The sequence below is a fragment of the Plecotus auritus genome (genome assembly GCF_963455305.1).
Source record: "Plecotus auritus genome assembly, chromosome: 8".
Classification (NCBI taxonomy): Eukaryota; Metazoa; Chordata; class Mammalia; order Chiroptera; family Vespertilionidae; genus Plecotus; species Plecotus auritus.
In genome coordinates this window covers 88,861,490-88,877,647 of record NC_137782.1, presented here as the reverse complement: position 1 = coordinate 88,877,647, position 16,158 = coordinate 88,861,490, and the positions used below count along the sequence as shown (strand labels likewise).

Below are 16,158 nucleotides of genomic sequence, written 5' to 3'. Positions count from 1 at the left end.
GTCAGCATGCCCCTGGGAGACCCACTCAGCATGTCCTAAGGACTAGAATATGCAGCACTCGGAAGTCCCATATATGAGACGGTGCTGTCAGCTCAATGCGATGAAATCAGAGAAAAAAATCACTAAGACTAATCAAAACTTGCTGTGGTGTTTGAGCCATTGTACCCAAAAGTGATTACTTTCTGGAACTTTCTGCTGCTTTTCCTGAGGTCAAGTTGCAGGTTTTGAAAAGCATATCCATTCCAGTGGCCTCCGGGGAGGGTCCCTGAGGCCGCAGAGGCTTTGTGAGACCTTAGTGAAGTCTGAGGAGGGAGCATCAAAGCCGCTATTTGTTTTTATTTTTCCTCTTTCTATTTAAAGTATGTTTTATAAGGCACATTATGTAAAGTGGTCCTAATATCTCCCTCCATCAGCTCATATAGAATTTACAAATATACAAGATATATTGGGGTTTGTTTTTAATGCTTTCTACTGATGGGGTGCACTAAGAGAGTGGAGACCATGGAATTTGTTAGCAGGGGCTTAAATTGTCATTACAAAATGCAGGGGGTATTTTTAAGGAGTATATCAAGGCATAATATACGTATCTGGTTAAAGAAAGCTAGCCTAGCTTGAGAGTTCAGGTGGGAAGCAGTGGGCTGTGTTCCACGCCCTCCACTCAATCGCATATAACGGGCCGCCACTCGGCCGTCCGAGGGTTTCCCCCAGGCCCTGCCTCGGAGTGTTATTCTTGTGCCGCTAGCAGTTTTGATCGGTGTGAGACAGATCCGTCCAGTCCCTGCCTTGCTGGCTAAAACCTTATCTACACCCTCCCCTCTTCCCTCTCTCTCCTCAGTAGTGGTTGAGTGACCTTCCCGGTCACCTCTATCATTTCGTATAAAGTTTACGGTCTTAACTCCTGGGAAGGGTACCGTTCGGCAGTGTCCAGTATATTGACGCTGTGACAGGTCTCCAGAACTTTTCATCTGGCAAAACGGAAACTTTGTATCCATCTGACCACAAACTCCTCTGGCACCTACTGGCAGCCCCTGGGAGCCTTGGGAGCCGCCAGCCGGCTTTCGGTGTCTGTGAATACGACTCGTTTAGAGAACTCCTTCATGTAAGGGGAATCACACAGATTTTCTTTTCATGACTACCTGCCTCTGTCATTTTATAAATATATGTATTTTTTTTATTGATTTCAGAGAGGAAGGAAGAGGGAGAGAGAGAGAGAGAGAGAAACATCAATAAGAATCATTGATTGGCTGCCTCCTGCACGCCCTCACTGGGGATCGAGCCCGCAACCTGGGCATGTGCCCTTGACCGGAATTGAACCTGGGACCCTTCAGTCCGCAGGCCGATGCTCTATGCACTGAGCCAAACCAGCCAGGGCAGCCTCTGTCATTTTAAATAATATATTTAAATTTCTATTTCTTGTTCCATCCACTTCAGATAGTTAACCTCTCCCCATCTTCCTCCCTCACTCTTCCCCCACCCCACCACACCCCTACAATTATAGACTCTTGAACACAAGGTCAGAAGGGGAAATGGGAAAACTAGACAAAACTAGAAAGTGATGCCTCTTTAAAGCTTGCATAAAGCACCCACTCATTCAGCAAGTGGTACTTTTCATGTCTTAATGGAAAAACAAATGAAAAAAAAGGCGTCTGATGTGAGTGAGCTGTGAGCCTTTAGGGGAACGTGGGGGGTGGTCACGGGGGAGGGGGGAGCATGGGGGGCTGGTGCTCCCCGTGAGAGTGCTGCCAGGGGAGCAGCGGCCCTTCCTACCCACACTCTCCTCTCTCCAGGGAGCACCATCATGTACGGGGCGCTGCTGCTCTTCGAGTCAGAATTCGTGCACATCGTGGCGATTTCCTTCACGTCGCTGATCCTCACGGAGCTGCTGATGGTGGCCCTGACCATCCAGACCTGGCACTGGCTAATGACGGTGGCCGAGCTGCTCAGCCTGGCCTGCTACATTGCCTCCCTGGTGTTCCTACACGAATTCATCGGTGAGACCCCGCCCCTGCCTCCGCCTCCCCTGCATGGAAAGCCTGTCCGTGGCCTCCGAGGTCTCGCCAGCTTGAGAAGGAAGGCAGCCCCCGGCACTGGGGTCCTGGGCTCCGTGTCCAGCAGGCCTTGGCCCTCGACTGCCCCACCGACTGCTGTCCCTGTGGGACGAGAGGCAGTGTGCGCCAGCCATCCGGGCCGGGCACCTGGCCAGTGTCTCAGTGGAGAGTGCTTCCTTTGAGAACTGGGATGTGCTGACTGGCTCCGGAGAGGATTCTGTGTAATTCAGCAAGGGCCCGGTGGGTTTCCCAGGGAGCAGCTGTTGTGCTGGGCTCTGTGCCGTACGGAGGTGTCCAGCGCCCAGGTCGTGCTGGTGAATGAACCACAGTGGGCAGGAATTAGCATTATTCCCTTGGGACACTGCCTGACCAGGAAGCACCTCTGATCACGTCTCTTGTGCATCAGCAAACACTCCTTAAAAAGGTCTTGGTAAAGATAAAGGAGCATCCGTGTGAAAAGTCTTAGAACAATTTCACACTTGTCCCCAAAAGTTCAAATGGGTTTTTTAAGCACCTACTCTGTGCTCAGTGGCTTGAGGCTGATGGATGGAGGTGCTCCCAGAGGCTTAGAAAAGCTGTGGTCAGTCCCCTTAAATGTGCATCTGCCATAGGACTGGGTGAGCAGCATAGAGTGGGCCTTAGGGCTGGCACTTAGTAGGTGCTTAATCAACGCTAGCTGTGTTTTCCCCATCCTGTGCTCAGGCAGTGGGGGCATGTTTACTGTGCCCTCCATTCCGTGTACTGTTGAAGCCACCAGCTGTCGCTCCCCTAGCACCTACGGGGCATGCCTGTCCTTAGGTCAAAGCCCTGAGCTTACTACCAGGGGGCCCAGCTGCCTTGCGCCCCCCCCCAGACCTGTCCCCTGGCTTCCTGTGACCATCATACAGACGAAGGGGAAGTCGGTGGGGAAGCAGACTCGTGTGTTTGAGGGCCACTTTCTGCTCTCCGGTGGCCCGTGTTTAAAAAGAAAAACTCCAACTGTCAGAATCCAAATCAAAAACACCTGTTGGAGTTGGTTTCCGTCTGCAGTTTTCGTTTCCCAGTTGTTGAAAAGAACAGTTCACCAAGGACCAGGAATACAGAAGCAGATCAGACAGAGGGGAGTGTGAGGCAGGTCAGGCCGACAGCCTGAAAGACAGAGTGGAGGGAAGGAGCCACGCCAGGAGGCCGCGTGTGTGTGTGTGTGTGTGGCGGGGGATAGCTGTGGTGGCCGTTTCTGGACCGCTCATGCCGTCTGGAACATTCCCGCCCACTCACGCTGTCTTCCCGTTCGCTTGCAGATGTGTACTTCATCGCCACCCTGTCCTTCCTGTGGAAAGTCTCTGTTATCACCCTGGTCAGCTGTCTCCCCCTCTACATCCTCAAGTACCTGCGCAGACGGTTCTCGCCGCCCAGCTACTCTAAGCTCACCTCCTAGGCTGTGTGCACGGTGGCGGGACGCTGGTCGCTGCTCTCCTGCTGGACAGAGTTCAATCCCATTCATCCTAACCGCCGCCCGAGGGCTCTGCAGAAGTGGCGACACGTGCGGTGTGGACGTGAAGAGGCTCTGCCTGGAGGCCAGCCCGAATAAACAGGAGGGGGGTCCCGAAGGAGCCCGCTCGGCCTGTGTGAACCCCGGTGGTCCCGACTGGAGTGAATGTGAATGTGTCCCAATGGGTGGCTCAGCCAAGAGATGTATACGTGGGTCACTGTGCAAGCTTCCTAATGACTTGAATTTTGTTGTCATGTGATAAAGTTTCTGTCTAGTTGAAGATTGGAGAGGATTTTTGATTTGTTTTTTTCAACAATCCTAACATATGTACACTCTTTATGTCTTTCCTGCTCCTAAAAACTGGTTTTGGAGAAATGTAAAGCTCTTGGTGGAGGTTGGGGAGAAAAGACAGTGCATTTGGTAAAAAGTTATCCAGACACCAATCTCAATTTGGAAACGCCAGGTGTCCCCTTGAAGGCAGCCCTGCTATTGAAGCCACAGGCTTCCTAGGATCACAGAAAGGCAAAAGAGAGGCGAGGGAAAATGTGCTATAAATCCAATTATCCCGCCTCTCATTCAGCATCCTCACACGAGTCCGTCCCTGCCACCTCATAAAAGAATGTCAAAGGTGTCACTCTGCTTTGTTCGGACCTCAAAGCCTGTGGCCATCTAGGACATCCGCGACATCCTCTGGGAGTTGTTTTCGCAGGAAATGTGCCACCAAACAGCCCCTTAATATGTCAACAGGGTGATAAGAGGGACAACTAATTTTTTAGACAATGGAGCTCACACAGCTCGGACCCTGGTCCAGAATGGAAAGGTCGGGACTGGGGCTTGACCTGCACTGAGACCTGTTTCCTGTTGGGAGGATGATTAAGGACGAAAGGACAGAGGCAGCGGCTTCTTACCACTTTGCCATGCACGGTGGCAGCTCTGAGCAGGGAGCCCCGTGGGAGGAGGCCCGGCTGTGGTATGGGCCTGGGCTCTGCTCCACGGCCTGCAGACTTCACGGGTGGGGGGCTTCCGAAAGGCAGCCAGGGGCCGAGCCACCTCCCCACCGGGCTGCAGCGCGGGCGTGGTGTTTCTTACAAAGCCGTGGCTGCTCGATTCGGGGCAGGAAGGGAGTTTCCAAGCACTGGACGTGGCAGGGCAAGGCACTCGGGTCGGTCACTTCTTGCAGCGGCCACCTATGCAGGCCCCGAGGGTCCCATTGGTGGGTCTTCAGGAGATGACTGTTGGAGGCCTTAGATTGGTGGTTAATCCTGTATGAGTACATGCCCTTCAACCCGTGGGCATGGTGCTTCTGTGTGTGCTTCAGAGATGTAGGCTCGGCCTGGGTGCTGACACCCATTGCCCTGGGGTCCGCTGCTCTGGGGACAGGAGCCGGCGTGCCTCGCCTTGGCAGCATCCTTCCTATGCTCATGTGTTTATGTTGCCTTTTTACATCTTTATAAAGTGACAGCAAGTTGTAGGCACTGGGAAATGGGCTATTGACAGCACTTCTGTATTAAGATTCTGCAATTTTACAGTATTTGCCCCTCTGTTCCAGCCATTTCTGCCTCCCACCAAGATCTACAGAGAGTATATATAGGGTGGGACAAAAGTAGGCTTACAGTTGTTCATATGGAGAAATAATGCAATAATTAATAAATAAGAATAAACTGTTTTGCATACTCATAACTGTAAACCTACCCCCCCCCCCCCCCCGGAATGCAGTGAAGGAATGGCTATTTTAGAACAGGATTTTTGCCTAGAACTCTCAGAAAGGTCGAACCGGTCTGACTCCACTGTGCTATTTTAAGCAGTTTTGAAGGTAGAGGAGGAGAAGGCTGTGCTCCGAGTGCCTGCACCTGGCTGCTGTGTTGGGCGTCAGACGGGAGTCTTAAGTAATTCCACTCTGCGATTGCAAGCCCGGGACCTGGCCTTGCTCACAGACCGGTGAGGGCTCCAGCAGGTAGGGCGTGTGGATTCCTGTTAGGAACGTTCGGGTGTTTCCAGCAGACACAGGGAACGAAGATGGTTTCTGCGGTCGTCTCCTGAGGTCCCATTTTGTGCAAGGTGCGTGAGTTGACCTCTAAGATACTGCTTGGCATCTCGAAGGGAGAACGCTTCTAAGAGGGGCTAGAGAAGCCATCCCCGGGAGGCAATGGGTGCGCGTCAGCGCCACCAAACATGTCCTGTCCACTGCCCTCAGGCACACTCCGGTGGAGGCAGCGGGCGAGAGGGATGAAACCCATGGAGACCACCACGGTGTAAGCCACCTGTCGGTGGGCAGCCTGCTCACGCCCCTGCTGGGGTCCTGGGGCGCCTAGGAATGGGGATCCTTACCTGCACACATCAGACTACTCCCCGCAGAGAACTGGTGCCCACTGGGTGCTTCCGGGGGTATCTTAGTTGTTGGGGGGAATTAAGAAACAAAACACCCAAGCTATTTTGAGGGAAACTCCCAGGTTCATAACCTTGCCCATAAGGCTTCTGTTGACCGCTTTCTTGGCTCATCAACCTGGAAAGATCTTCCCTTCTTTGCCTTGGAAGTCAATAGGACCCCAACAGCCAATTGAATCTGAGGCCAGAGGCCCCATGGCCACTATCAGCAGTTTAAACACTTCCTTCTAGTAAAAATGACAACTCCCTCCACCCTCAGACAACACTAGGAATTTGTGCCAGGGTAAGCACTTTTGTTATTTACGATTATTCTTATTATATCTTTTGGTGACTGTGTGTGTGGGGGGGGGGGGGGAGGGCGGTAAGAATGGTTTCTATTTGTCCCCCTCATCCTCCGTTTCTCTAAGAAAATGACCAGGCAAGCCACTGGAGTGATGTCTCCTATCTGGCAGTTGTCACTGCCTTTGGGAGCCTGCATGCACGTGTGTGTGGAGCCGGTGGTGGTAGGTGAGGCTCTGGGTGAGGCAGGCCGCACTGACTCGGGCTGCTGGGGGAAAGGACTTGGCCACCTGGAGCTGGGAGGCCAGGAGCTGGGGTTTCACCTGCTGTTGGCATTATTATATCCAGATCCCAGACTTGCTTCCCTGAAGCGCAACCCTTTTTTGTCGCCGTAATCTTAAATGCCAATATCTGCTTACCCGTCCCCCAGCTTCTCTGCTGAAAATGCAGGTTATTCTGACAACTTTGGGATGTATTTTGCGTTGTGTGCTCATTGGAAATGGACATCATAATGCCTATTTTTCTTCCTCCAGACTTTTGTTTTCATACTTTTTTTTTTTTAAACTGGGGTAGGGATGACAATACCCTCACGCCTTTTATGGGGCGGCATTTTAAACCTTTGCCAAAATTTCAAATGGAACATATGCATTCTCCCAGTCCATCCTATGTAAGGCAAACACCTATCAGCTATTTTTAACCTGTGTGTGTGTGTGAAATGTGTGTGTGGGGGGCGGGGGAGGGGATGGATGATGTTATCTCAAGGTTTTTGAAGAGGTATTTGGTTTGGGTCAACATCCCATCATGCCCAGCTTTGTAGTCATTAAAGAAACAATCACAATGAGCTTTGTAAGTACAACAGATTTTATGTCTCTTCCCTTTTAATGTAAAGCGTTGGCTGTGTCTGTATACTTCTTAGGAAATGGTTCCATTAATTGTGTCCCTTTCATCCTGGAGAGATGCTCGCTGTGCTTTTGGAGGGGACAGAAGGCACGCGCAGAGCGAGCAGCGCTCCTGAGTCCGTAGCACCTGACGCCAAAGCAGCGCCACCTGTGAAACTGTGTCTCCGTCCCAGCGTGGTGGGAGGTGTGGTCTGCAGTGTCCCAAGGGAATACCTGCTTTGCAAGGAGGTAGAACCAATTTTCACTCCCACCCAGGAGGCCAGGCCAGGTAGGCGAGGTTCTGCTGCCCCACACCTTGCAAAGACAGTGTTATCTGATCAATGGGGAAAAAAGGATATCTCATAGTGATTTAGATTTGCATTTTTCGTGTCGCTAGACAGTGTCCCTGAATATTGTGATTGTTGGGGCAGGTGGGCGTGCGGTGTTTGCCAGAAGAAAAACTTGTGGCTGATTTCTGACTTTCTTGCGATGGGGCTAGCGGGCACCTCAGGGAGGGTCCCACGAGTTCCTCATTAGTGCACTGTAACCCTCCCTGCAGTGCTCAGGCAGCGGTTTTGATTAGAGGGAGCTGCTGCAGTGCGCTTTAATTTAGCAGGAACTCCCAGATGATTTAAATTCTCGATCCTGTGATGACACGCATGTGATCCCGCGTGTTTCCGAGCGGTTCTGCTTTCATTGTCTGCCAGCGTGGCCTGTTGCTGTTGCCCAATAAAGCTTGTGTACTTATTTATGCTTTGGGGGTCGTTTCAATTTGTGTGCAAACGTGAATCCTGGTGTCAAAATGAGGGCTTTTTATTCTCGTGCTTCTCTTTTGTGCAGATCTCATGGTACATAAATGGTAAATAGCCTTTTCTCCATTTAAATTTCTTAATTTTAGCAAAAAAAACAAAAAACAAAAAACAACACAACAAACCCACCCACCCACCCCAAACCCATGCATTATTTATTATCCTGTGCTGTTGTGAATTCCAGACATGTCGGAATTTCAAACAGTGGTCGACATACATAGAAAGAAGGGAGAAAAGCGTTTGACAAGGTTCATATTTTATTTACAAACCCATGGTCCTGGATTGCTTTGGATCCTTTTATATTGTTTGAATCTTTGTGATAGAAGATTTAGGAACACGGTGACTTATGTTTTAGGCAAATGAGGTTTCTAAGCTGTTGTGTAGGAAGCAGAGGACGTGTGTTATCAGTTTCATCTGATGATTCTCATCTCTGAGTGATTTTGACCCCCAGGGGACATACGGAATGTGGGAAGTCACAACTGGTATCTGTGTGGGGGTGGTTGCTCTGCTTCTAGCGAGGAGAGCCCCCGGGATGCCGTGGGACACCCTACAATTCACAAACCCCCTCAACAAAGAAGCAGTCGGCCCCAAATGTCAAAAGTGCTGAGGTTGTGACACTCCAATAGACTCTGCGCTTGTCCATTTTACCATTTGTAGGCGTCGTCCTAAACGGGCAGTCAGACATCCCTCGAGGGGTCCCAGATTGGACAGAGTGCTGGCTGGGCTGAGGGACACCTCTCCCCGCCCCCCCCCCACCCCGTGCATGAATTTTGTGCACCGGGCCTCTAGTATCAGTATAAACACAGCTGCCTCCAGCTGCAGCAATACAATGTGTATTCTGGATGGCCATCACTTATTTTGACAGCTTCCTCTAATGGACATTTTGGTTGTTTCCATTATTTAGCTTTTATATAGGAGGCTGCAATGTATTTCCTTGAACATACATCATTTGTCCCATGTTTAGTCGGGTCTTTCTGATGAATTTCCAGCAGAATAATTGTTAGGCCAAAGGACATGTACATCTTTTACTTTAGTAAATGTTGCCAAATACCCCCTCAAGGAGGTAGAACCAATTTTCACTCCCACCCAGGAGGCCAGGCCAGGTAGGCGAGGTTCTGCTGCCCCACACCTTGCAAAGACAGTGTTATCTGATCAATGGGGAAAAAAGGATATCTCATAGTGATTTATATTTGCATTTTTCTTATAATGCCTAGGGGTCAAGAATCTTCTCTTATACAGCTTGTGAACCTAATCTACAATATTCATTTGCAATGTCCTAAAGGGATTTTGTTGTATATTTATTTTTATCACATAGAGTATTTGCATACAGTGTGTTTATATAGAGTGGAAGATTAAGAAATATTTGAAGACTAATTGCCACACCTGGACACAAGCCCCCACCCCTCTGAGCCTTACCCTCACCTCCTCAGCTACAAAGGACAGAATGACAATGAGAAATCAGAAATGTGTTTTAAGATAACTAGCAAATGGACAGCAGGCGGGGTCAAAGAAAGCTGAGGGTGGCTTTGCCTAAACTTTTGGGGATATTTTTGTCACATATATTAATCAATCATTGTTGGTGCCAATGTAATGCCAGTTTGGAGTGTGAAGAAGGAAACTTTATTCAGTGCAGAACAGCTCAATTGTGACACAGCATGACTGTGAAAACAGCATGGCTGTGAGGCGAGACCCTCTCTGGCTAGACAGATCTGCTCTTTTCCTTGCCTGTCTGCCTGTACGGGTCTGCTTGCTCTGCTCCTGCCAGATAGCGTAGGTGTTTCAGCTTAGCCAGGGAGACAGTCTTCATGGAAAGGGAAAGGGTATGCTCTGAGCTGGAGGGAAGCTGACTTACATACACAGAAGTGCCTGCCCCTGCCCTGAGTGGTCTGTCTTCATGCAAATGAGAACTCCAAATCGTCACAGTTTGATTGGTCCAAAAGGCATTGTCCTCATTGGTCATAATAGAGTTGCTCAGGTTGGTCAGAGCTGCGCAGCTCCTGTGGGATGGGAAAAGTCTCAGTCCTATTGGTTGAAACAGGATTTCAGGAACTCCTTTATAAGGGCTGGCTCAGCTGTCAGGAACACAGTGCAGGAAGGCAGTTCAGTGCAAGCTTCTCCCTGAAGTGCAGTGGGAATGAGAGGCCTCTGTGTAGAAACGGCTGCTAAGTTCTGTTTTGTTTTGTTTTGTTTTAATTTGAGCCCAGTTAGCTACCAGGATCCTTTCTTAGTAGGTGTCTTTCTTTCTCAGGGTATATATATATATATTCTCAAAATTCAAAGGGCTGTTTATTGTACCTGGTCATTAACATAAATAATAAAACATTCATTGAAAAAGTATTTATGTGACTTTACAGATCTTCTGGACCAAGGCAAAGACCTCTCTTAACTGATAACAGATACACAATAAAATAGCAGAAGCTTCTTATTTTGAAAAATGGGTGGGACTCAGGCTGAGGAGAAGCTTTTCATGTGTTCACGAATGCTAACTGGGAAGATAGTTTGGAACATTCCAGATGTTTATTTCCTCTCTCTCTTCCCCTCCTGGTGCTCCTCAATGGCCATCAGGGCCCTTGGAAACCTCCTTTATTAAGCTGGCCCATTGTATGCTAAGTTATGGTGGGCTCAGGACTGATCCCTTCACAAAAGGCCTTTGTTTGGCGATCCCTCTATACACTGGGACTCGGGGAATGACGCCCTTTCTGGGAATTCTTCTTCAGTTGGTTATATTTAGGGAAGCAAGTATTATTTACTCTCTTGTTTTCCTTTCTTCTTTTTCTCAAGCATAATTCAGATCTCAGGAAAGCATGAGGGAGATAAAGGCAATTGCTAGGAAACGAGGTATTTCTGGCTTCTAGACGATTTGAATGATGGAGGTTTTATAACATGTGGCACCTTTTCAAAAATTCTAATTCCCAGGTGTAGGACCATAGCCTACACCCTGGAGACACAGGAGATGTTCTGATTTTGACCTATTTTCCTTGTCTGCTGTTCCTGTTCCCTTTTGTGTTTATTGGTGGGTTGGGAAAAGGAAGGATGAAACCAACTATTTCCTATTCATCATTGTTATCTCAGAATAAAAGCATTTTCTTTTAATGTGACAATTGGGGGATGGTTTAAAAGCAAAATTACAGAAAATCTTACTTTTATTGTTTTATTGAAGGATTTTATTCTCTTTTAAAGAAAAAAAAGGCTGAGCCACATAAAATTAGACAGCAAAGGATGAGATGGCATTTGTAGGCGGTGAAATTCCATTAATGCGCGGGCGCTCCTCCAGTCAGCCGCTAGGGGGCACCCGAGGACTGAAAGACATTTCTGTTTCCTGTTTTCAACAACCAGACAGGCCCCACGGACCCAAGATGCTGCTTTCATAGCTTCAGAATTTATTTCATGGCCAACAGCTCCGTTAAAAACAGACATTTCTTTTCATGTTGTTGACCAGACTATTTTGCTGAACTTGAAAAAAAAACAACAACACACAAAAACTGGGGGCTGGGGGCTGGGAAATGAATATTTATTTGATCTTGGGTATTTTGTACATTTGAATAATTGGCAACTGGGGAGGCTTGCCCTCCTCACTGTTCAGGCTAATAAGGTTTTGAGACGAAATGTTCCAACACCCCAAGTACTTGAACTGTTTTTATTATGAAGCTTTTCAGGGTGACATGAAGCCCTGCGGTATTTGTGAGGAGATCTATAAATGATGGATTTGCTCACCTCAAAATAGAACTGTAGTCGCTCCAAACTTTCCAGAAGTCAGAACACAGTAACAGAATTCATTCAGGACTTGCTAATTTCCTACTTTAAATGGGTTACATAACAGAACAGTCCCGCCTTCGCACCTCTCAAAACTACCCATGAAGTGATGGTGAGATGTATCATTAAAAGCCAGAAATAGCTTTGCTAACCTCTGGGAAAAAGATGAGTTGGTTTTTTTTTTGATATCTCCCCCCCCCCTTTTTTTTCACCCAAACATTGCATAATGTCAAAAAAGAACTCTTTCCAGGGGATTTAATTTCATCCTCCATGTGGCTGTGGTCAGAGGGGTAACTTAAGCAGTTTGGGGCTGGAGGATTTTTGGAGGATCACGCATTCCCTGATCAGTTTTCATCCGAACCCTTAGCAGACAAATCCGCCTGATCCTGGGCTTCTCTCCTTCCCTCTTGCCCGTTCCCCCTGCCCCCCCTCTTTTGTGGACAAGCTATCTACAACGTAGCGTCTTTCAGAAGCCGGACTCCTTGTAGGAATGCCAAAACAAAGCCACTCCCTGAGCTTTCCATATTGAGGTTTTGATTTCGAAATGGATTCCACCTAAAATTTGGGCTGACTGAATCATATGTGAAGTTACCGGCCCCACAACCTATGCTCGAAGGCCAGACAGGTCTCTTCTCTTAGAACTCAGCTGCAGGTTCTTCTCGCTCACCCTCAGAACTTGGCGTTCCAAGCCTCTGCTGTCCATTTTCAAGAGATTTAAGAGAAAAACATTTAAAAAAAAATATATTTTTATTGATTTCAGAGAGGGAGAGGGAGGTGGAAACATCCATGATGAGAGAGAATCATTCATTGGCTGTCTCCTGCATGTCCCACACTAGGGATTGGAGCCTGCAACCCAAGCATGTGCCCTGACTAGGAATCAAACTGTGACCTCCTTGTTCATAGGTCGGTGCTCAACCACTGAGCCAAGCTGTGCGGGCAAAACATTTTTTCTTTTATCAGGTCCAGGTAAACCCAGAAATGGGTATTTTTGAAATTTTCTCCAAGAAAGATTAGGGAATCCAGAAAGAGAAAGGGGAATAGGGTTGTTTGGAATATTTTGACATTTTCAGCCATTCATTCATGAAATATTTATCGAGCACCTACTAGGTGTTGGGTACTGTTCTTTGGGCTGGAGGCATAGTGCAGAACAAGATAGACCGTCCTTGCCTTCATAGAGATTTTATTCCTGTATGTGCGTGAGAGACAACATAAGGCCAGGCAGAGTGAAGGGTGGGCGGACGGTGGTAGGGAAGAGTGAAGAAAGTGATGGGGCCACAAAAGGCACCTTTGGGGATGGGCTGGCGGAGCAGAGGCCTGGAAGATGAGAAGGAGGGAGCCACAGAAAGCTCTGGAGGAAGTGGCATGCAGGCAGTGGATGTGCAAAGGCCCTGGGGTAGCAAAGGCTGGGCATGTTGGAGGAGCAGAAAGAAGAGCACATGGCGAGAGTGCTAAGATCAAGGGGGCGGCTGGAGGAGATCAGGGTGGGAAGGTAAGTAGGGCCCACAGACCATGGCATTTGGACTAAGAAGCTTTGGATGAGAGCCGAGGAAAAGCATGATTAAAGTTTGCCCAGTGCACTTCAACTAGGTCCAAGGGGCCCTCTGTCACTCCTCCCCTGCTCCTCGGCCTCACTCACCCATCCCTGCCTCTTCCCATTTCCACCGCAGCCTTTCACGGGGGCCGACTTTATTGGCGTAAGTGACGCTAACTATGAAATAACGGTTCTTAGATGGGGTTCTTCTTGCTTTCCAGCAATTACTGCAGAGGGTCTCTGCTCAGCCCCGCCGGGTGCAGTGGCGGAGGGCCCGGCTGTGGGCCCTGGAGAGCAGGCCACCTAAGCACTGGGAGGTGAGCCTGGGGGAGCACAGGTAGAGAAAAGTCAGCGGGGCCTGCTCCCTTGGAGAGACCACATTTCCCAATGTGCCAGTTGGGCCAGATTTAGAAGAGGAAGCCTTTTGCAGTCATGAGCTGCGTGCGGGCGCCCAGGCTGTGTTCAAATTCCTCCTGGAGAAAAATAATAACGAGAACAGGCTGTGGAAAAGAATGTAGTTAGTGTCTTAAAGATGGGCAAATATTCATTCTCATTTGTCCTTTTATGTGAAACAGATTTTTAAAAAGGCAATTGGAGTAGCTAATGACATCCAGAATCGTGTTGATTCAAGTGGGGCGCGGCAGGGGGGGGAGGGGGGCTTACATTGCCCCAAATGACTAATCAGACCTAAAGAAAAGAGGTGAATTGATTACCCTGGAAATTGCACAGGGATTCTTCAAAGACGTGGCCAGTAATTAGAGTGTAAGATGCAATTCTCTATGCACATAACTTAGCATAATTTTATTAGGCCGCTCATCACCGCCAGAATCAGAGGAAGTGTGCTCGCGGGCTGGGCGGCTGGCAGCTCTGCCATGGCCTCTGCTGGAGGAAGCCCAGCCAAAGGCAGCATCTTCCTTCTGGGCCCTGAGTGGGGCCGCGGGAGAAGCAAAGAATACAACGTCGTTTTAGGGGAGGCGCTGGACTTTGGGGGGTGGCAGCATGGGCACCGTGCCATGAACCCAGCTGGAATTGAAGCAGACTCGGTTTGGATACTGATTCCCACACTTAATAAGTGGTGATAGGGGGCTGACTCCTTAAATGCCCCGAGATCCTGCTCCTCACCTGTTAGGAGTGGCAGCCCCACGCATGAGGATCCGCTGTGAGGCTCAGAGACAGAATGGCAGCTGTTGGGACATCGGTCACTGTGTGGAGGGTGGGAGCAGATGCAGGAGGCAGCGTCCTTCCCAAGCTCAAAGGTGACCCCAACACCGAGGGCGCCCACCTGGCCGGAGCTCTTAGGAGATCTCAGCATTTAGCACAGAGGTTGCAGCCCGGCTTGGATCTCCCCCCCCCTCCCCCCCACAACCCAACAACCACTACAGCAGCTCTGTCTTCAAATGGGCGTCTGGCTCCTCCCCCAGCCCGTGCCCCATGGCACATGAACTGTCCAGAGTAGGGAAGCTACAGAGACAGAAGCAGATTAGTGGTTGCCAGGGGCTGGGAAGACGGGGAAAGAAGGGCAACTGGGGATGGGTACAGGCTTTCTTTTATGGGTGATGAAAATGTCCTCAAGTTAGATTGTGATGGCGGTTACACAACTTTAAATGGGTGAATTTTATAGCCTGTAACTTATATCTCAGTAAGAATGTTTACAAAAAACCTGCCAAGCTATTTGCCAGAGTGGCCTGCAGAAATGTCTACATTGGGGTCAGGACCCCCGGGAGTTCCAGTGGCTCCATCGTCGGTGCCGTGGGAGCTCTTCATGGTTTTAGTTGTACTTTCTTTAATAATTTTTAATGTTTTTATTGTTTTCGGAGCGAGGAAGGGAGAGGGAGATAGAAACATCAATGATGAGAATCATGGATTGGCTGCCTCCTACACCCCACCTCCCCCACACTGGGGATCGAGCCCGCAGCCCAGGCATGTGAATCGAACTGTGACCTCCTGGTTCATGGATCGACACTCAACCACTGAGCCACACCGGCCAGGCTAGTTGTGCTGTCTTAATGGCTGATAGCATCAGACATTTTTTTCACACGCTTGGTAGCCATCCACATATCTTCTTTAGTGAGCTGTTCAAATCTTTTGCCCAGTTTTTAAATTAGATTGTTGTGTTCCAAGAGTTCTTTATATGTTCTGGATATAAGTATGTTGTTGAATGAGTGATTTGTTATGTCCCCCTCCACCCCCCGCCCCATAGCTTGTTGTTTCCTTCCCTTTATTGTAATGTTTCTAATTCCAGTCACTCTGGTAGGTGTGTTGTGGTATCTCATTGTGGTTTTCATTTGCATCAGCTCATTTCTTAGTCTAGTTTGTGGGGTCTTGGTTCAATAGCGGCTCTGGCTGTGTGCAAAGTGCTTTACATACAGGATCCTTTTGAAGAGGGGAGATTGCTGGCATCTTTTTTCAGGCACGACTTTAAGAGGTTCAGGGACTGGCTCAAGGTCACACAGCTCCTAGGTGAGAGGTGGGGCCAAAATTGGCAGCTGCCTCTTTTTTTTTTTTTTAATCCTCTCCCTTCCCCCTTTGAGCTGTTTTTACTGATTTTCAGAGAAAGGAGGAGAGAGAGAGAAGTATCGATGTGAGAGAGAAGTATCAATTAGTTGCCTCCCATACATGCCCCCACCAGGGATTGAACCTGCATCCTAGGTATGTGCTCTGACCAGGAATCAAACTCACAACCTTTTGGTGCACAGGACGATGCTCCAACCAACTGACCTACCCGGCCAGGGTGGCAGCTGCCTCTTTTGACTCTAATCTGTTCCAACTCTCACCGTCAAGGCTCCTGGTAAAAGCAGCAGCCTGACTTCCCTCCAGCAAGCTGCATTCCTCTATGGCATGTCACGGGAGGCTGAGAAATGCCAGCAAAGATGACAAGAGAATGCTCCATTTGTCTGACTCCCATCATTCCCTAGGACCCTCCTCAGCTCCATCCCTGACACAGCAGTTCCCCGGGAATTGCAACATTCTCTAGCTGCTGTCATTGTGGCTATTCCCACCTTCT

General features: G+C 49.0%; 1 protein-coding gene across 2 annotated transcripts in view; it reads left to right on the top strand.

Moving 5' to 3' along the window:
* The window catches only part of ATP9A (ATPase phospholipid transporting 9A (putative)), a 150,849-nt gene extending 143,035 nt beyond the window's left edge, over positions 1 to 7,814 (top strand). For both annotated transcript variants that reach the window (XM_080685178.1, XM_080685177.1), the window contains exons 27-28: positions 1,788 to 1,991; positions 3,329 to 7,814. In XM_080685178.1, the coding sequence (XP_080541304.1) occupies positions 1,788 to 1,991; positions 3,329 to 3,465 (341 nt within the window). In that variant the 3' untranslated portion in view covers positions 3,466 to 7,814. The remainder of the gene's footprint in view (positions 1 to 1,787; positions 1,992 to 3,328) is intronic.
* The last annotated feature ends 8,344 nt before the right edge of the window (positions 7,815 to 16,158 follow it).